At 42.5% G+C, this 20,025-nt stretch overlaps 3 protein-coding genes and 1 non-coding gene across 4 annotated transcripts; 3 read left to right on the top strand and 1 right to left on the bottom strand.

Annotated features, from left to right (window-relative positions):
• Nucleotides 1–30: 30 nt before the first annotated feature.
• On the top strand, nt 31–4,628 carry LOC106611515 (regulator of nonsense transcripts 3B). Its single transcript, XM_014211797.2, has 10 exons — nt 31–282; nt 574–680; nt 765–871; nt 1,846–1,944; nt 2,043–2,153; nt 2,295–2,338; nt 2,441–2,629; nt 2,741–2,898; nt 2,990–3,320; nt 3,537–4,628. The coding sequence occupies exons 1-10, from the start codon at nt 169–171 to the stop codon at nt 3,645–3,647; spliced, it is 1,371 nt and encodes a 456-aa protein (XP_014067272.1). The 5' UTR covers nt 31–168; the 3' UTR covers nt 3,648–4,628.
• Nucleotides 4,629–4,698: 70 nt separating this feature from the next.
• LOC106611516 (60S ribosomal protein L39) lies at nt 4,699–9,112 on the top strand. Its single transcript, XM_014211798.2, has 3 exons — nt 4,699–4,921; nt 5,295–5,398; nt 8,903–9,112. The coding sequence occupies exons 1-3, from the start codon at nt 4,790–4,792 to the stop codon at nt 8,949–8,951; spliced, it is 285 nt and encodes a 94-aa protein (XP_014067273.1). The 5' UTR covers nt 4,699–4,789; the 3' UTR covers nt 8,952–9,112.
• On the top strand, nt 5,492–5,625 carry LOC123724170 (small nucleolar RNA SNORA69). Its single transcript, XR_006756850.1, has one exon. It is a non-coding gene; the product is annotated as a small nucleolar RNA SNORA69 (small nucleolar RNA).
• An 8,208-nt stretch (nt 9,113–17,320) lies between the features above and the next one.
• Nucleotides 17,321–18,849, bottom strand: pttg1 (PTTG1 regulator of sister chromatid separation, securin; the record flags this gene model as incomplete). Its single annotated transcript, NM_001165263.1, is given in 6 exon segments — nt 17,321–17,473; nt 17,555–17,716; nt 17,806–17,887; nt 18,004–18,146; nt 18,367–18,454; nt 18,808–18,849. Coding segments are annotated over 5 exon segments (558 nt in total). The 3' UTR covers nt 17,321–17,387.
• Nucleotides 18,850–20,025: the final 1,176 nt, after the last annotated feature.

Genomic DNA, 20,025 nt, shown 5'->3' with positions numbered 1-20,025 from the left:
ACACACTTTCAAGTGTCGCAGAACGTCTCTCCCAGAGTCTCCTAGCAGCCAATCAACAAGCAGTTTTTGTTGTTGACGAATAGAAGGAACTAGCTAGCAGCAAGTTAGCAATCAAGCAATTAAAAAAGTTTATACAGGTCTGCAGATTGCTTCGTTTATGGCATAAATATGAAAGACGATAAGGAAAATACTCGTCAGAGGGAGAAAAGGATGGAGATAAAATGCGAAAACATTGAAAAAACGGAGAAGCCAAAGCAGGAGAAGAAAGAATTAATGACGAAGGTAACGTTACGCCATCTATTCTATTTTGTTAGCGAAACCAAAATGGCTAGCTACACGGATTTAATCTGGCAAGCTACTCCTGTATTGCTGGCTAGCTAGTAGATCAGGTGTAATTAGCCTGTAATTGAACTTAGTTGGCTAGTTATCTTTTGAATGTTGCCTATTGAAGAGTAACGTTAACAGCCAGCTAAACTAGCTAGTTACCGTTAACCAACGCTTAGAGGCCGAATCTGCTATTTTAACTATCTGGTTTGGATATTATTTTGATAAATTAACATTTGAGTGCCACAGATCATTATCCGACGTCTGCCTCCAAGCATAACCAAGGAGGAACTGGAGGTGCAATTGCAGCCACTTCCAGAAGTGGACTACTTAGAATTTTTCTCCAATGACAGCAGGTGCGTTATAGTCTGATGAACGATTGTCAGTCAGAATCACATATTTGGTACCCTGGTTACTTACTTAGTTTTTCTTCTATACAGCATGTACCCCCATGTCTTCGCCAGAGCATACATCAACTTCAAGATTCAGGAAGATATTGTACTTTTCAGAGACCGGTTTGATGGATATGTGTTCGTTGATAATGGAGGTGTGATACATTTCATGTAATTAAGCTATTGACATCTAATAAGTGTTGAGCGATTAAACCAACATTGCATTTTTTTCCCCCTGGTTATTAAACGACTAATTGACTGACGTCTGTTAAATTACTTTAATTCCGTTTTGTTTTTTTGTGAGCCCAACGTAGCGTTTCTCGAGAAGTCAAATAATTCATGAGATTGTCAAACTATTTGGGACACTAGGCGGAAGGGAGTTGTAGTTTTCATCAAGCAAATATTCAACCTAGCTCAGCGCAGAAATGCCGTAATTTCATACAATGACCATAATCCATTGCGCCTGTTTTTTCCGGTTCAGACAGTGACAGATATCCTTGCACCTGCTACTTAGGTTAGATAAACACAGACCGCATGAGAGAGAACTGTACACAACGACGAGGGAGATGGACAGTTTGTGAAAGCACGTCTAATCTACTTTAAAGCACTTGTAAAATTATTTCGTCAGACAGCTATGCAGCATACTTACAGGCTAGCTAAATAGGATGACAAAAGACAGTACAGTATAGAGAGCACAGGCAGAGATTAGATGGTCGGGTCTGCTTGAGCAGAGATGAGATGATGACTTTAAGGAATTAAAAATAATAGTCATAAACTAAATAATATACACAACCTAAATATTTTATCATTTCCTATTTTTCTATTGATGTCTACACAATGTGGACCTGACAGACAATGGAATATTTTCAATGTTTTGACAATTTAATATTCATTGTTTTTGTCTTTGGAACTTCAATTTGAAAGATTTAAAATAATTTAATTTCATAATGCATTTAATGTCTTAATGTTTTTTATCAAAATGGAAAACCGTGATTCTTTCAAATAATTGAACCGACCTCAAAGCACTAATGGCTTAGAACTAATAACGACCACGCAATATTAGCCTAGGCTATTGCAACAGCTTCTGATTGCCTTGTGTGTTAATGATGTGGCTTATTTTGTTTAACAGGGCAGGAGTATCCAGCCATTGTTGAATTTGCTCCTTTTCAAAAGATTGCCAAAAGAAGGAGTAAGAAAAAGGATGCTAAAAGTGGAACAATAGATGAAGGTGAAAATGTTACATGAGACGTTTTATGGTTGGTTGCAATTGCACACCATTTAGATCCTCTAGCTCGAACGTCCCACTGAGACACTTTGTTCTTTTAGATGCTGACTACAAGAAATTCCTGGAGATTTATAATGGCGACGATGAAAAGTTTACATCCACCCCTGAGACTCTACTGGAGGAAATAGAGGCGAAAACAAAGGAACTAGTAGGTATGTAAACATATTTTCTGGTTACATTTTGTTGACATCAAAGCAAGTTGAAACACTCTAGATGCGTGTCAATGTGAAATCAAGTAGTATTCCATGTGAAAGGGATATTTCAGTAATGGATGAGTCATGATTCCCCCCCAGCTAAGAAAATGACTCCCCTCTTGGACTTCTTAAAGAACAAACAGGTATGTGTAGCCTGTAGGAAATAATTATATATTTTAGCTGTGTTCTTGCATAATATGAGGCTGGATAGACTATTCATGTGGCTTTTGTCTGCTGATGGTCAGAGAATCCGTGAGGAAAAGAGAGAGGAAAGGAGGAGACGAGAACTCGACCGTAAACGCCTGAGGGACGAGGAACGTCGCAGGTGGAGGGAGGAGGACAGGAGAAAGCGCAAAGAAGCAGAGAAGTTCAAGAAAGGAGACAAACCTTCCGAGAAGGATAAAGACCAAGCGAAGGAGGTGCCAAAAATCAAGGTATGGAAAGGAGAAGAAATCCTGTCAAACTACTGGACTGTATGATACAGGTGATCCCGAAGAATAACAGACTGCTCTTTTCATGTTTATGCGGTTTCTGTCTCCGTTCAGCTCTTGAGAAAACCAGACAGAGGAGATGATGTGGAGAAGCCTAAAGAGAAGTTAAAGAAACCTGAGAAGGACAAGATGAAAGACGACAGAGCTCCAGGGTGTCCTGATATGACAAAACGCCAAAACTTCGAAACCAGGGAGGATAGGGTATCGCGGAAGTGAGGGGTTATCACCATTCATCTCTTAGATGTTACAGGTCTTTAACATAAAGGCTTACATTGTATTCATGTAAATGTTCTTGTCTTTCAGAGCTGATGAAGATGGACACAAAGACTTCAGAGAGCGTGACGTAGAAAGGGACAGAAACCATGAACAAGACAAGGAGAGGGAGCGGCGGCAGAAAGAGAAGGAGCGCATCAGACGACAAGACGAGGATCGACGAAGGAGGAGGGAAAGGCACGATGGAGAGAACTCCTACAGAAAGCGAGAGGAAGAAGGGAAAAAGAAGAAAGGAGATCGTGTCTGGGAAAAGAGAAGGGGCGAGAATGCCGGGGACTCCGCAAGCCATACTGATAAGCCTAAAAAGTCAGAAGAAACCCTGAGGGAGGAGAAAGCTAAAAGAGATTGTTTAAGAAACAAGGTAATAACTTCAGTCTTTCTTGGTATATAGTCAAATATGCATTTTTCCTGATCAATCAATTCCTTGGGTTAATTGGGATATTCTATTACATTTGTTCCCTTTTCTCCTGATTTCCTGATTTCTTATGTTGATCTGATCACATTCCTCAATAGTTTGTTGTATTTAAAAAAAAAAATTGTCTCTTAACCACAGCCATTTCGTTCCCTTGTACATTAGGATCGGCCTACCATTCAGCTATACCAGCCAGGTGCCAGGAACCGAGGAGGAGAATCTCATCCTGGGGAGCGAAAGTTGGATCGAGACCAAGAGAAGGGAGTTGAAGGATAAAACAAAATGACCACAAATAAAGAATGTTGAAACGATTGAGAGGAATCTGCTCTGAGCCAAGCAAACTGGTGCCAGAGAGGCTGCTGCAGTAGTGCTTCTCCTGCAGAGCCACATCACGTCTTCCCACTCCCAACCAGAGGAAGGGATGTGACCATGGTGTCCCCCCTCAGTGCCTGAAGGTGCCCCTCTTTTAGTTTTGTTTATGGAGAAAAGCAAGGGAAAGTTGGCGCTTTAATGTTTGCAGGAGTTTGGCTATGGGGCAGCAGGTAGCCTAGTGGTTAGAGCATTGGACTTGTAACCGAAAGGTTCCAAGATCGAATCCCCGCGCTGACAAGGTAAAAATCTGTCGTTCAGCCCCTGTTCCTAGGCCGTCATTGAAAATAAGAATTTGGACCACATGAATTTAAAGTGAGCTTACAGTATTGGTACACAGTTGCGAAGCACAGTTCTTATATTAAATAGGCTTTCACCCTCATTAGTTGTTCATACGTTAAAAAGAAATCGCATACAATATGTTATTTCATTTAGAAACAGTGTAGGAGTCTACTGGTTTAACTATATCCTGTTGCTTCATTCAAAAACTAGGCATATTTTAGGTTTATACTCTGTACATTTAGAAGTTTGTTTTCTATTTCCCCAACAAGTCCTCAATACTCTGTACAGGTAAAAAAAAATATATATATATTAAGCTGTTATTTCACCCGTTCAACAATTCAGGGGAATTAAAAAGCCATTTCATTTATAAATATAGAACTGTGAGCTATGCCTTGACTTGAGACTGCACGCAACCCCCTAATGGGTGACTATTAAGTTGTGGCCTTCTCTGTTGTACTCGTATACATCTTCATACATAAACAATGCTACAGTATGGTAACAACATTCTAATTGGAATAAGCATATATACCTTAATTTGTTTCCTGTTTCATGAGCCTTGCTAAACAAGAGTTACAAATGAGCGCAATAAAGAAAATATTGTTCGAAGTTTTGTATGGTATTTATTCAACACTCCAGATAGTTTAAAAAAAAAAAAAATGTTTTTATGACAAACTACTATAAATGTAATTTGAAAGAACCAATCACTAATACTTTTTACAAGTGGTACAGAAGCGTCATGTTGATGCAATGCGGGAGTGGTCCAGTTGATGACGCTGTGTGCGCGGAGCGCAAGACTTTGCTACACTTTGATTGGTTGGGATTGCCTACATCACCAACGCTTCCCCTCCTTCTTTCTCTTCAGCCTCCGCCATTGTGGTGTAAGGACTGCGGACAAAATGGTAAGGTAAAATCTTATAACATCCTTCTCTACATGAGTGAAATGCATTATTGTTCATTGCATTTGCATAAAGCGTTTTTAAGGGCAACACCGAAAGCCTTTATTGTCTTCAATACCAGTATTGAATTCCTAAAAAGTAACGTTTTAGTAGCGTGTGGCCGGGTTGTCGGTAAAATTTACTTGACTTCTAGAAGTATACTTCCTGCCGTCAACAAACCTTTTCTGCCTATAGTAATCTAGCTGTAACTGAAGTGCAACGAGTTAGTTGGCAGGTTTACCTAACGTAAGTGTGGCATGCCATGAAGGAAATGTAGGTTTGCGTGTGATGTATGCTACCCTAGTTAACTAACACAGCCCCATCCTCTTAATTTCAGTCGTCCCACAAGACTTTCCGGATCAAGCGCTTTCTCGCTAAGAAACAGAAGCAGAACAGGCCCATCCCACAGTGGATCAGAATGAAGACTGGCAACAAGATCAGGTATGTGTGTAGCTACATTCCTAGCATCCCGCTATCCCGTACAACTTATAAAATGGTCTGTTAACTAGTGCTGAATGGATGCTTTGACCGTCTAAAGCAGGTCTGCAATTACAGTACTCCAATCAGTGGGTGTGCTGTCATTAATCCTGCTGAGAGTAACATTCTGCTTTAGAGTTCACACCTGGTCACATCACCTGTGATGGGGATTCTCTTTAGTATTGACAGTGCAATTAAGACTACAGTATCATAGTTGCCTGACAGGGCTCAAAGCTCTGACCGTTTGACTTGAGTTACAGTTTGACACCAATTTTTTTTAATAATTAGCAAAAAAAAAATTATATACACTGCTCAAAAAAATAAAGGGAACACTAAAATAACACATCCTAGATCTGAATGAATGAAATCTTATTAAATACTTTTCTTTACATAGTTGAATGTGCTGATAACAAAATCACACACAAATAATCAATGGAAATTCAATTTATCAACCCATCGAGGTCTGGATTTGGAGTCGCACTCAAAATGAAAGTGGAAAACCACACTACAGGCTGATCCAACTTTGTAATGTCCTTAAAACAAGTCAAAATGAGGCTCAGTTGTGTGTGTGTGTGTGTGTGGCCTCCACGTGCCTGTATGACCTCCCTACAACGCCTGGGCATGCTCCTGATGAGGTGGCGGATGGTCTCCTGAGGGATCTCCTCCCAGACCTGGACTAAAGCATCCACCAACTCCTGGACAGTCTGTGGTGCAACGTGGCGTTGGTGGATGGAGCGAGACATGGTATTCCAGATGTGCTCAATTGGATTCAGGTCTGGGGAACGGGCGGGCCAGTCCATAGCATCAATGCCTTCCTCTTGCAGGAACTGCTGACACACTCCAGCCACATGAGGTCGAGCATTGTCTTGCATTAGGAGGAACCCAGGGCCAACCGCACCAGCATATGGTCTCACAAGGGGTCTGAGGATCTCATCTCGGTACCTAATGGCAGTCAGGCTACCTCTGGCAAGCACATGGAGGGCTGTGCGGTCCCCCAAAGAAATGCCACCCCACACCATGACTGACCCACCGCCAAACCGGTCATGCTGAAGGATGTTGCAGGCAGCAGAACGTTCTCCACGGCGTCTCCAGACTCTGTCACGTCTGTCACGTGCTCAGTGTGAACCTGCTTTCATCTGTGAAGAGCACAGCGCGCCAGTGGCGAATTTGCCAATCTTGGTGTTCTCTGGAAAATGCCAAACGTCCTGCACGGTGTTGGGCTGTAAGCACAACCCCCACCTGTGGACATCGGGCCCTCATACCACCCTCATGGAGTCTGTTTCTGACCGTTTGAGCAGACACATGCACATTTGTGGCCTGCTGGAGGTCATTTTGCAGGGCTCTGGCAGTGCTCCTCCTTGCACAAAGGCGGAGGTAGCGGTCCTGCTGCTGGGTTGTTGCCCTATGGCCTCCTCCACGTCTCCTGATGTACTGGCCTGTCTCCTGGTAGCGCCTCCATGCTCTGGACACTACGCTGACACACAGCAAACCTTCTTGCCACAGCTCGCATTGATGTGCCATCCTGGATGAGCTGCACTACCTGAGCCACTTGTGTGGGTTGTAGACTCCGTCTCATGCTACCACTAGAGTGAAAGCACCGCCAGCATTCAAAAGTGACCAAAACATCAGCCAGGAAGCATAGGAACTGAGAAGTGGTCTGTGGTCACCACCTGCAGAACCACTCCTTCATTGGGGGTGTCTTGCTAATTGCCTATAATTTCCACCTGTTGTCTATTCCATTTGCACAACAGCATGTGAAATTTATTGTCAATCAGTGTTGCTTCCTAAGTGGACAGTTTGATTTCACAGAAGTGTGATTGACTTGGAGTTACATTGTGTTTAAGTGTTCCCTTTATTTTTTTGAGCAGTGTATTTATTCAAACAGTGGGTATGCAACAATGTGTTCAGGCCAGGTATTCAATGTTTGGTTCGGAGTCTTGGTTGAATATTTGTAAAGTGCAATTCAGTCATGCGCTGTTGGAATACATTTCTGAAGCCCCCCTCCCAAAAAAAAACGAACACATTTAAATGTTGACTGCAAAGTAAGCCTACCTGTCAGAATGATATCATGATTTGTTTCAATCGCTGGACAATTGTTTAGCTAACTCTGCCAGCACATGTAGCTGACATTGTACAGTACAAAAACACTACTGGGCAAACACAACGGTCTCTTGCTAGGCTCACAATTTGTTTTTAATTTCACCTTTTTATTTAACCAGGTAGGCCAGTTGAGAACAAGTTCTCATTTACAACTGCGACCTGGCCAAGATAAAGCAAAACAGTGCGACGACAACGACAGTTACACATGGGATAAACAAACATACAGTCAATAACACAATAGAAAATCTGTATACAGTGTGCGCAAATGGAGTAAGGAGTTAAGGCAATAAATAGGCCATAGTAGCGAAGTAATTACAATTTAAGAAATTAACACTGGAGTGATGGATGTGCAAAAAAGTAAATAAAATAAAAAATGCAATATGGGCATGAGGTAGGTAGTTGGAGAGGGCATCTACATTCTCCTTTAATATATTGATAAGACCTCAAAAGTGGTCTTCTGTGGTTTAAGCGTTGTGGACTTTGAGCATCACATTTTTGTAGTTTTGCAACTTTTGAAAGGAACCTCCACAGAATTGACCAATATAAAACCTGAATTAAAAAAAGTTTAATAGGGCCTTACAACTGTAGATTGACTGTTCAAAATCGCTAACAATAATGCCCTTTATGAGATTGTTAGAATGTGTATGGAGGGTAGGTTGTTATACGTTACTTGCTTTTCCCGCAATAATTTTAAATTCCCTTTATAATCAGCCGCTTTCCCAGGCCAGTATTCTTTTCATTTGGCGCCAGTAGCTTTCAGTTGGTACTGGCCCAATGTTGCCACTGGCAAATGTACCTTTTAATGTCAAGCCCTGCAAAGGCATGTTACTTTAAAAAGCTGTCTAGTCATTATTAGCCAGGTTCCATGGAATGCAGGTACATTATGGGACACTGGTCAAGTCATCATTTCCCCAAAATTGGTGTGCCCAAATCACGTGCTGGTGCCATCAACTGAAGGTTGGTAGCAACAGTGTCGCCAGTGGTAAAAGTTAATCTAGCGCACTGACTGAGGTAATGATGTTCCTATCAAATAGTATGTTTGAATGTCTTTTTGCCATGTTGGGGCTTATTTCTGCTGTGCCTCATTTCCTTGCTTTTGAGCATATGGAATAAACAGCATTTGGTTGATATGCTTTACCAGTCAAATGCAGTTTGTCAGTATCATCTGGTCTTGTGAAACGACCTTTAATTGGATTTATGCATCTGCTCAGATAAATTGTAAAGAAACAATATGGTGTTTACAACTTAACAAGCCTAAATACAAACGGTCTACTATGGCCCTTGAATGGATTTCAAACTAATGCCACCATGGAGATTGCTTGTGTTGTATTATCATTCTGAGTTATTCCTGGTTTCACTGTGTTCTAGGTACAACTCCAAGAGGAGACACTGGAGGAGGACCAAGCTGGGCTTGTAAATATACAGGTCTTCAGATCTCCAGCATCCACAGCATCTTTACCTGCAAAGGCCACCACCTGCTAGAACCTGGAGAGGAAGCCACGCTATCTTGAACAGCAGTCTTTTTGTACAAATACTCTGGTTATGCGTGTGTTTAACAATAAAAGATTTTCGAAGCGAGATGTGGTTGTTTGTCTAAATGCAATACGTCCTTTACTCAAACGCTTTTTAAATGCTTCCAGTGCAAGTAAGTGTCTCTTATCCCCAATGTTTGCCAGCCATGTATCATACTGGTGTTACCTACTTTATGACAGGGTTGACATTAGCACAACGCTCTACATTTGATTACAGGCAGGCATCCCACTCAAGTAAGGGTCACTGGGATTTGACTAAATTACTGTAATTTGTTGAGGATTCAGATTTACTTTAGAATTTTTACTTGGCATAAACCAAAATGTAAGCTAGTAAAAGATGTATGACCTTGTGAAAGGGTTGAATGGTCCGCTTACTAAGCTCCACCAGAGGGAGAGGAAATGGTGAAATACTTTTTCTGCACTGGTGAGACACATGATGCATTGATCAGTGACTCAGACTTCCCGGAAACAATATTGGAAGCCCAATGTAAAGTCCAATTAGGAATGGGCCGACGTGTTAAATGTTCAATCCAAAGGACCCAAAGTGTAATAGAAGTGAAGATTAGTGTTCTGTTTTTATATAATCCTATCAAATAACCACAACACCCTAAAAACGTTTTAAAAAAATAAAATAAAAAATGCATTATCAAATGTAATTTGTTGCATGATCTGTAAACTGGTGTAGACTAATGGTGAAATATTTATGGGCCCTTCCCAACAATGCAGAGAAATGACACAATGAATAAATACACAATGAGTAAGGGCAACTTTGCTATATACTCATGGTACTGAGTCGATTTGCAGGAATGTAAGGTAGCTATGTACATTTTAAGTAGGTGTAGAGTGATCAGGCGACAGAATAGACGCTGCAGGTACTGCTCATATGTGCTTTGTCAAGAGTTGGTGCAGATGGTTCTGGTAGCTAATTGGTTAACTATAGCGGTCTTATGGCTTGAGTAGAAGTTGTTGCCATACCAAGCGGTGATAGTCAAGATGCTCTCAATGGTGCAGCTGTAGAACTTTGAGGGCCCATGCCAAATCTTTTCAGCCTCCTGGGGGAAAAGGTGTGACTTTTTCATGACGGTTTGTGTGTTTTAAAATGATAAACCGGTTAGTTCAAGCCCTGAAAGCTGTGGTATATCAGACTTTAAAATATATATATTTTTTATGACTACTGGTCTAATTACATTGGTAACCAGTTTATAATAGTAATAGAGCTCTGGATTTTATGGTATACAGTGTATAGACAATATACTATGGCTAAGGGCTGTATCCAGGCACTCCCCTGTGTCCTGATTTACAACAGCCCTTAGCCATAATACATTGGACATATATCACACAGCCTCGGGCCTTTATCTAACATCTCTATAGTTTTGTAGCACTTGCTTACACGACCTGCAGAAGGTGTCAAAATTAGGGTTTCACGAAAGCTTATACAAAATCAGCATAACTCATTTCTGGTGAAGAAACCCTGTTGATCAAAGAGCACACTTGTGCATGCCTTCAATAAAAGTTTAATTTAATGAAATAACATTTTTAAATACAATCAAGTCTAAAACAACACGTTTTTTTGTGTGCAAGAAACAGTTCCACTGCTGTGCTGCCTATAATCAGATTGGTTATTCACCAATTATAAACTGGGTGGTTCGAGCCCTGAAAGCTGAAGGCTGTGGTTTATCAGACTGTGCCTTTAAACAGCTTGGAAAATTCCCGAAAATGATGTCATGGCTTTAAAAGTTTCTGATAGGCTAATTTACATAATTTGAGTCAATTGGTGTACCTGTGGATGTATTTCATGACAGAACATTTAGTTTTACTGGTCTAATTACATTGGTATCCAGTTTATAATAATGCACATTGGGGGTTTGTGATATATGGCCAATATACCACGGCTAAGGGCTGGGTCCTAGTACTCAGTGTTGCGTCCTTTGTAGCCATGGTATATGATCATCCTATCATCTCTTCCCTCTGCTCAAACCTTCTCCAACCTATCTCCTGATTCTGCCTCCTCAACCCTCCTCTCCTCCCTTTCTGCATCCTTTGATTTTCTCTGTCCCCTATCCTCCAGGCCGGCTCGGTCCTCCCCTCCTGCTCCGTGGCTCGACGACTCACTACGAGCTCACAGAACAAGGCTCCGGGCAGCCGAGCGGAAATGGAGGAAAACTCGCCTCCCTGCGGACCTGGCATCCTTTCACTCACTCCTCTCTACATTCTCCTCTTCTGTCTCTGCTGCTAAAGCCACTTTCTACCACTCTAAATTCCAAGCATCTGCCTCTAACCCTAGGAAGCTCTTTGCTACCTTCTCCTCCCTCCTGAATCCTCCTCCCCCTCCCCCCCTCCTCCCTCTCTGCGGATGACTTCGTCAACCATTTTGAAAAGAAGGTTGACGATATCCGATCCTCGTTTGCTAAGTCAAACGACACCGCTGGTCCTGCTCACACTGCCCAACCCTGTGCTTTGACCTCTTTCTCCCCTCTCTCTCCAGATGAAATCTCGCGTCTTGTGACGGCCGGCCGCCCAACAACCTGCCCACTTGACCCTATCCCCTCCTCTCTTCTCCAGACCATTTCCGGAGACCTTCTCCCCTTCCTCACCTCGCTCATCAACTCATCCTTGACCGCTGGCTACGTCCCTTCCGTCTTCAAGAGAGCGAGAGTTGCACCCCTTCTGAAAAAACCTACACTCGATCCCTCCGATGTCAACAACTACAGACCAGTATCCCTTCTTTCTTTTCTCTCCAAAACTCTTGAACGTGCCGTCCTTGGCCAGCTCTCCTGCTATCTCTCTCAGAATGACCTTCTTGATCCTAATCAGTCAGGTTTCAAGACTGGGCATTCAACTGAGACTGCTCTTCTCTGTGTCACGGAGGCTCTCCGCACTGCTAAAGCTAACTCTCCTCTGCTCTCATCCTTCTAGACCTATCTGCTGCCTTTGATACTGTGAACCATCAGATCCTCCTCTCCACCCTCTCCGAGTTGGGCATCTCCGGCGCGGCCCACGCTTGGATTGCGTCCTACCTGACAGGTCGCTCCTACCAGGTGGCGTGGCGAGAATCTGTCTCCGCACCATGCGCTCTCACCACTGGTGTCCCCCAGGGCTCTGTTCTAGGCCCTCTCCTATTCTCGCTATACACCAAGTCACTTGGCTCTGTCATATCCTCACATGGTCTCTCCTATCATTGCTATGCAGACGACACACAATTAATCTTCTCCTTTCCCCCTTCTGATAACCAGGCGGCGAATCGCATCTCTGCATGTCTGTCAGACATATCAGTGTGGATGACGGATCACCAGCTCAAGCTGAACCTCGGCAAGACGGAGCTGCTCTTCCTCCCGGGGAAGGACTGCCCGTTCCATGATCTCGCCATCACGGTTGACAACTCCCTTGTGTCCTCCTCCCAGAGTGCTAAGAACCTTGGCGTGATCCTGGACAACACCCTGTCGTTCTCCACTAACATCAAGGCGGTGACCCGATCCTGTAGGTTCATGCTCTACAACATTCGCAGAGTACGACCCTGCCTCACACAGGAAGCGGCGCAGGTCCTAATCCAGGCACTTGTCATCTCCCGTCTGGATTACTGCAACTCGCTGTTGGCTGGGCTCCCTGCCTGTGCCATTAAACCCCTACAACTCATCCAGAACGCCGCAGCCCGTCTGGTGTTCAACCTTCCCAAGTTCTCTCACGTCACCCCGCTCCTCCGCTCTCTCCACTGGCTTCCAGTTGAAGCTCGCATCCGCTACAAGACCATGGTGATTGCCTACGGAGCTGTGAAGGGAACGGCACCTCCATACCTTCAGGCTCTGATCAGGCCCTACACCCAAACAAGGGCACTGCGTTCATCCACCACTGGCCTGCTGGCCCCCCTACCTCTGAGGAAGCACAGTTCCCGCTCAGCCCTGTCAAAACTGTTCGCTGCTCTGGCACCCCAATGGTGGAACAAGCTCCCTCATGACGCCAGGACAGCGGAGTCAATCACCACCTTCCGGAGACACCTGAAACCCCACCTCTTTAAGGAATACCTAGGATAGGATAAAGTAATCCTTCTAACCCCCCCCTTTAAAAGATTTAGATGCACTATTGTAAAGTGGTTGTTCCACTGGATATCATAAGGTGAATGCACCATTTTGTAAGTCGCTCTGGATAAGAGCGTCTGCTAAATGACTTAAATGTAAATGTAATGTATATTTGCCATAAACCACACCCCTCGGGCCTTATTGCTTAAGTGGCTTAGCATACTGTGCGTAAAAGCGCAAATGCGTGAAAGTCTTTACAAGCTATGATCAATGTGACTAAAGACACTTGCTTTTGCGTTAAAAAAAATACCTTTGTGTGGCCATCTGACCTTTAACTTTTGATAATGGACTCTCTTGTTCATTATCATTATTAGTTGATTCAGATCCAAACTCCAATGCGCATCCGCCTTGTAAGGGTTGGAAATGTGTCGCAGAGTTGTATGCTGTCGTCTTACTGATGGTACTGTTATACACGTTGCTTGACTTACAGTTGAAGTCGGAAGTTCACATACATTTAGGTTGGAGTCATAACTCGTTTTTAAACCACTCCACAAATTTCTTGTTAACAAACTATAGTTTTGGCAAGTCGGTTAGGACATCTACTTTGTGCATGACACAAGTCATTTTTCCAACAATTGTTTACAGACAGATTATTTCACTTATAATTCACTGTATCACAATTCCAGTGGGTCAGAAGTGTACATACACTAAATTGACTGTGCCTTTAAACAGCTTAGAAAATTCCTGAAAATGATGTCATGGCTTTAGAAGTTTCTGATAGGCTAATTTACATAATTTGAGTCAATTGGAGGTGTACCTGTGGATGTATTTCAAGGCCTACCTTCAAACGCAGTGCCTCTTTGCTTGACATCATGGGAAAATCAAAAGAAATCAGCCAAGACCTCAGAAAAATTATTGTAGACCTCCACAAGTCTGGTCCATCCTTGGGAGCAATTTCCAAATGCCTGAAGGTACCACGTTCATCAAATCAAATTTATTTATATAGCCCTTCTTACATCAGCTGATATCTCAAAGTGCTGTACAGAAACCCAGCCTAAAACCCCAAACAGCAAGCAATGCAGGTGTAGAACCACGGTGGCTAGGAAAAAGGACAAAACCTAGGAAGAAACCTAGAGAGGAACCAGGCTATGAGGGGTGGCCAGTCCTCTTCTGGCTGTGCCGGGTGGAGATTATAACAGCACATGGCCAAGATGTTCAAATGTTCATAAATGACCAGCATGGTCAAATAATAATAATAATCATAGTAGTTGTCGAGGGTGCAACAAGTCAGTAACACAAGAGTAAGTGTCAGTTGGCTTTTTCATAGCCGATCTTTGAGAGTATCTCTACCGCTCCTGCTGTCTCTAGAGAGTTGAAAACAGCAGGTCTGGGACAGGTAGCACGTCCGGTGAACAGGTCAGGGTTCCAGCAGGTCTGGGACAGGTAGCACGTCCAGTGAACAGGTCAGGGTTCCAGCAGGTCTGGGACAGGTAGCACGTCCGGTGAACAGGTCAGGGTTCCATAGCCGCAGGCAGAACAGTTGGAACTGGAGCAGCAGCATGGCCAGGTGGACTGGGGACAGCAAGGAGTCATCAAGCCAGGTAGTCCTGAGGCATGGTCCTAGGGCTCAGGTCCTCCGAGAGAGAGAAAGAAAGAATTAGAGAGAGCATATTTAAATTCACACAGGACACCGGAAAAGACAAGAGAAATACTCCAGATGTGACAGACTGACACTAGCCCCCCGACACATAAACTACTGCAGCATAAATACTGGAGGCTGAGACAGGAGGGGTCAGGAGAAACTGTGGCCCCCATCCGATGAAACCCCCGGACAGGGCCAAACAGGTAGGATATAACCCCACCCACTTTGCCAAAGCACAGCCCCCACACCACTGTGTGTCATCTGTACAAACAATAGTACGCAAGTATAAACACCATGGGACCACGCAGCCGTCATACCGCTCAGGAAGGAGACGCGTTCTGTCTCCTAGAGATGAACGTACTTTGGTGCGAAAAGTGCAAATTAATTCCAGAACAACAGCAAAGGACCATGTGAAGATGCTGGAGGAAACCGGTACAAAAGTATCTATATCCACAGTAAAACGTTTCCTATATCGACATAACCTGAAAGGCCGCTCAGCAAGGAAGAAGCCACTGCTTCAAAATGGCCATAAAAAAGCCAGACTACAGTTTGCAACTGTACATGGGGACAAAGATCGTACTTTTTGGAGAAATGTCCTCTGGTCTGACGAAACAAAATTAGAACTGTTCAGCCATAATGACCATCGTTATGTTTGGAGGAAAAAGGGGGAGCCTTGCAAGCCAAAGAACACCATCCCAACCATGAAGCACAGGGGTGGCAGCATCATGTTGTGGGGGTACTTTGCTGCAGGAGGGACTGGTGCACTTCACAAAATAGATGGCATCATGAGGATGGAAAATTATGTATATATATTTAAGCAACATCTCAAGACATCAGTCAGGAAGTTAAAGCTTGGTTGCAAATGGGTCTTCCAAATGGACAATGACCCCAAGCATACTTACAAAATTGTGGCAAAGTGGCTTAAGGACAAAGTCCAGGTATTGGAGTGGCCATCACAAAGCCCTGACCTCAATCCCATATAAAATTTGTGGGCAGAACTGAAAAAGCGTGTGCGAGCAAGGAGGCCTACAAACCTGACTCAGTTACATCAGCTCTGTCAAGGAGGAATGGGCCAAAATTCACCCAACTTATTGTGGGAAGCTTGTGGAAAGCGACCCAAAATGTTTGACCCAAGTTAAACAATTTAAAGGCAATGCTACCAAATATGTGTATGTAAACTTCTGACCCACTGGGAATGTGATGAAAGAAATAAAAGCTTAAATAAATAATTCTCTCTATTATTCTGACATTTCATTCTTAAAATAAAGTGATCCTAACTGACCTAAGACAGGGAATTTTTACTAGGATTAAGTGTCAGGAATTGTGAAAAACTTTGTTTAAATGTATTTGGCTAAGGTGTATGTAAACTTCCGACTTCAACTGTATATATGGGGCATACAACAATCTCTGTAGATTTTGCTGCGAAGAGACAGAATCAATAGATCATTTATTCTGGTATTGCCCCTATGTAGCTTGTTTTTGGTCACAGGTTCAGGAATGATTTTAAAAAATCACAACTTGAAATGAACGTTACAAATAGCAGTGTTGGGCGATTTGGAAAGCCATAGTCGGTCAATAAATATACTCGTAGGAAAGGTTTATCTTTAGCTCACAATCTGGGGATACTATATGAAAAGGTTCAAAAATTGTAAATCACAGCACAATTGAAAAATACATGGCACATGGAAACCAAAAGATGGTCTATGGTGATAGGTGGGATGGGCCGAGGGTTAGGATTAAATAGCTTGTGTTTGGTAATGTATTGTTGACTGCTTTATATGAAAGTACCATGTATAGGCACAATATACACTACCATTCAAAAGTTTGGGGTCATTTAAATTCTTGTTTTTGAAAAAGCATGTTTTTTTAAATACCTAATTGATCAGAAAGACAGTGTAGGAAATTACTATTGTAGCTGGAAACAGCTGATTTTGAACGGAATATCTAGACGGTACAGAGGCCTATTATCAACCATCACTCCTGTGTTCCAATGGCAGGTTGTGTAAGCTAAGCTTCATTTTAAAAGGCTAATTGATCATTAGAAAACCCTTCTGCAATTATGTTGGCGCAGCTGAAACCTTGTACTGATTAAAGCAATTAAACTGGCCTTTAGAGTGTCTGTAGCGTCAGCATTTGTGGGTTTGATTAGGCTCAATATGGCCAGAAACAAAGACCTTTGAAACACGTCAGTCTATTCTTGTTCTGAGAAATTAAGGCTATTCTATGTGACAATTGTCAAGAAACTGAAGATCTTGTCCAAGCTTTACATAGATTTATGCTAGATCATGTACTTGGTATAGTTAACTCCTGTTAATAGCGTAGTCTACATGAAATCCCTTAGCCTGGCCCCAGTTGTTCCCGCAGTCTTGCCAACTCATGGTCATTGGGGCGTCACAATGACCATAGTTACCAACAGCACAGACAAGTCTTGGACCAGGTAAAGAATTCCTGACAGTGCTGCTCACACAGCCATAATGATATGCCTTGAATAGGTACGCAATATTACCAAAATAATTGTCAGACTTCTGCATGATCTTGCAAGTGTCAGATTTGCAGCAGCCAATGCAACACTTATGAAATTAAAATCAGTAACACTATTCAGGATTTCAAAAATAAGCTTTATTGATAAAACAGAACAGTAGGTAAGAAACCACAAAGCTATAGACTCAGCATTCATCCATCTCTGGGGGCAGGTCAATGGTCAGCTTGTTGATAGTTTGAAGGAATGCATCCAATTCCATAGCACAATTGTCTGAGGAAAATAAAGGAAAGCCACTGAAATGACAAACTGACAATTCCACAGTTTAATTGAACCCCAAATCCTAAAACGAACCTGAGCGTGGTAGGTTCTTCAAAGGAGAAAAACTTGTGTATGTCCCAAGCACGTCAAAGTCCTCTTCAGGCAGACATGGCATTTCTGGGAGACTTACCAGTCGAGGCAACACAAGATGACTCAGGCAAACCACATCCTCTGGGTTGATATAGTTCTCAAACTCTAGAACCACAAAGAATTTTTAAAAGTTAGTGGGTGGTTATCAGAAAGGTGGCAGGATAGCAAAGGGTAAAACACCAGAGTTGATTTACCAAGTGGGTCATAGGGGATAAACTTCTCAATATCTGGGTATTCTTCTACTTTGGTCTGAGGGAGGGTTTTAACTTTTGTGTCCTGAAGAGAGAAAATCATGATTTTCAGTCACAGGGGTTGTCAAGAGCATATATTTTATACAGATCTAGGCACACATCACCTGGCAAAAACAATTTGTCAAATTGTGAACTTATGACCTGTGCCTCAAGGAGTTTGTTCTTCTCTTGTCCATTTACAGCTGGCATTGATGTGATCTTGTTCACTGCCCCCAAAGCCTTGCGACCAGACTGTAAAGGAGCATGAAACTTTTTTCCAGTCACGGGGGTCTTCAAGAGGTTTTCTGTAAGCATACATTTTAAAGGGGTAAAGGGGTTGAGCAAAGTATACACTATTGATAACAATCAGGGACAATCGTTTATATTTTACTGTCAGATGGTAACAGAAGTGCATGTGTTCTCATGGTTAAAACAACCAATGTAGCCTTGGTTATGAAGCATACAGAGTTATATCAAAGCAGACGTAAACGAAGGTAAATAATTGACAATTGTAAGGCAGAGTACCTGGAACAGATTGCAACCGCTGGCGCATCTTCAGGGCAGGTGTATGGAGGGTTGCATTTCTCTCAGAGAAGATGATTGAAGCCATTTCCTGTTTGGGCAAGTGGTAATTAGTAAAATCGTGTTAGCTAGCTAATTAGACAGAAGACAATTTGCTACCTAGGCTAGTCATTATCAACTATCAGGGAATCAAAATACGCTTGAGGTTTATGACAACCCGAGTAACGTTAGTGAGGACAGCGTCCAAAGTTCGATCAGATCATCATCGGTTTGGTTGGTGGAAGGCATGACTAGTTAGCAGCTTTTTTACTCCAGGGAGGCCTGTAACGTTACAGGTATCCCGCTTCAAAAGCGATAGCAAGATATTTACATTGCTAATAATGTGCAAAATGAGTGTCAATTACTCACCGTTTGCTGGCTAGTGGTCATAGGAGTACGGCTTACCGTTCTCTTGTCCGGTATCTTTAGGCTTGCCCGTTTGTTTTGTTTTGGATAAGCAGAAACGTCTTCGCGGCTTCCTTTTTAAACTGCGCCTCTCGTCGTCCCATTGGTTCACATGAGCACGGGGGAGCCAGTCACATAGGGGAGCGGTAAAAGTGGAATAATGCGATGCCTCTTCTCTCTGCTTGAGATAATAATACGGCTTTTGTGTAACAGTTACCTCCCAAATGAAAACAGAAACAGACAAACATACATACGCGTGACCAATATTTATATCATGCTTGATCTGAAGAAGTAGCAGCAATTGGGATGAGACGCTATATTATAGTTTAGGTCTATGATCATAACGCTATAAACTCAATCACAACAGGCGATGGCTATCAATCAAAATGGTTTGGCTACAAGTCAGACATTTTCAAAAACGTTTCAACAAGACTGGTAATATAACAATTTCATGACAATGATCATGGGCACTACAATAGTAGATTTGCATTCACCTCTACTACAAACAATCTACAATTTTTTTTTCTGTGTGCCTATAACAGTTTGTTCACTTATATAAAACAGCCTGATATTATCACTGATGTAAAATATTTTCACTATTTTTTCATCTGTTTCCCCCTTGATATGTCATAATCCTCCTAGTATAAAGTTTAGCATTCGGTGGAATGGCTACTGGCTTTTATGAAAATGCCACCAATTTTAGAAAAATGACAAGTATTTTATGGCATTTTACTGGCCCAGCCGCTCCAGCCTACCCAGAAGGTTCCAATGAAGGAAAATAGGGTAGAGATCCTATTAGGATGTATGGAATTTTTTAGTTATTCAAACATTAATTGATCAGTTTAACATAGTTTATACTGATATGCCCCACCCTTTTTTAAAAGTTTATATTTAAATTAATTATCTTGCAGTTCTGTAAAAAAAATAAAAAATATCGGAGGACAGGTAGGAACATTCTCTCGTGTGTCTGTTGTACTATGCAGTTTCCATTACCGTTCTCTTGGCAGCGGGATATTATGCTGGCAGCACGATCCCGGATGATTTTTTCTAAAAATAAGAGTCATCTCAAAGGAGGGGTTCGGTATGAAATACGTACACTTCCTTCTAGATGTGCTGGGTGGTACCAACTCAAGGTATTTATTTGGCAATGGTATTGGTCTTTGGAGTGTACCAATATAATCTGCATGATGCTTCCTTGACTAGACTACTGACTGATGT

Source organism: Salmo salar, chromosome ssa09 (genome assembly GCF_905237065.1).
Source record: "Salmo salar chromosome ssa09, Ssal_v3.1, whole genome shotgun sequence".
Classification (NCBI taxonomy): domain Eukaryota; kingdom Metazoa; phylum Chordata; class Actinopteri; order Salmoniformes; family Salmonidae; genus Salmo; species Salmo salar.
Note: the sequence above shows the minus strand (reverse complement) of the source record. Positions and strands in the feature narration are given on the sequence as shown.

Excerpts from the sequence above, each read along its gene's own strand:
- LOC106611516 (XM_014211798.2), top strand. The coding sequence starts at position 4,790 with ATGACGCTGTGTGCGCGGAGCGCAAGACTTTGCTACACTTTGATTGGT. Across the intron at positions 4,922-5,294 it reads TAAGGACTGCGGACAAAATG|TCGTCCCACAAGACTTTCCG; the intron begins GTAAGGTAAAAT and ends TCTTAATTTCAG. Across the intron at positions 5,399-8,902 it reads AAGACTGGCAACAAGATCAG|GTACAACTCCAAGAGGAGAC; the intron begins GTATGTGTGTAG and ends ACTGTGTTCTAG.
- LOC106611515 (XM_014211797.2), top strand. The coding sequence starts at position 169 with ATGAAAGACGATAAGGAAAATACTCGTCAGAGGGAGAAAAGGATGGAG. Across the intron at positions 2,339-2,440 it reads ACTTCTTAAAGAACAAACAG|AGAATCCGTGAGGAAAAGAG; the intron begins GTATGTGTAGCC and ends GCTGATGGTCAG. Across the intron at positions 2,630-2,740 it reads AGGAGGTGCCAAAAATCAAG|CTCTTGAGAAAACCAGACAG; the intron begins GTATGGAAAGGA and ends GTCTCCGTTCAG.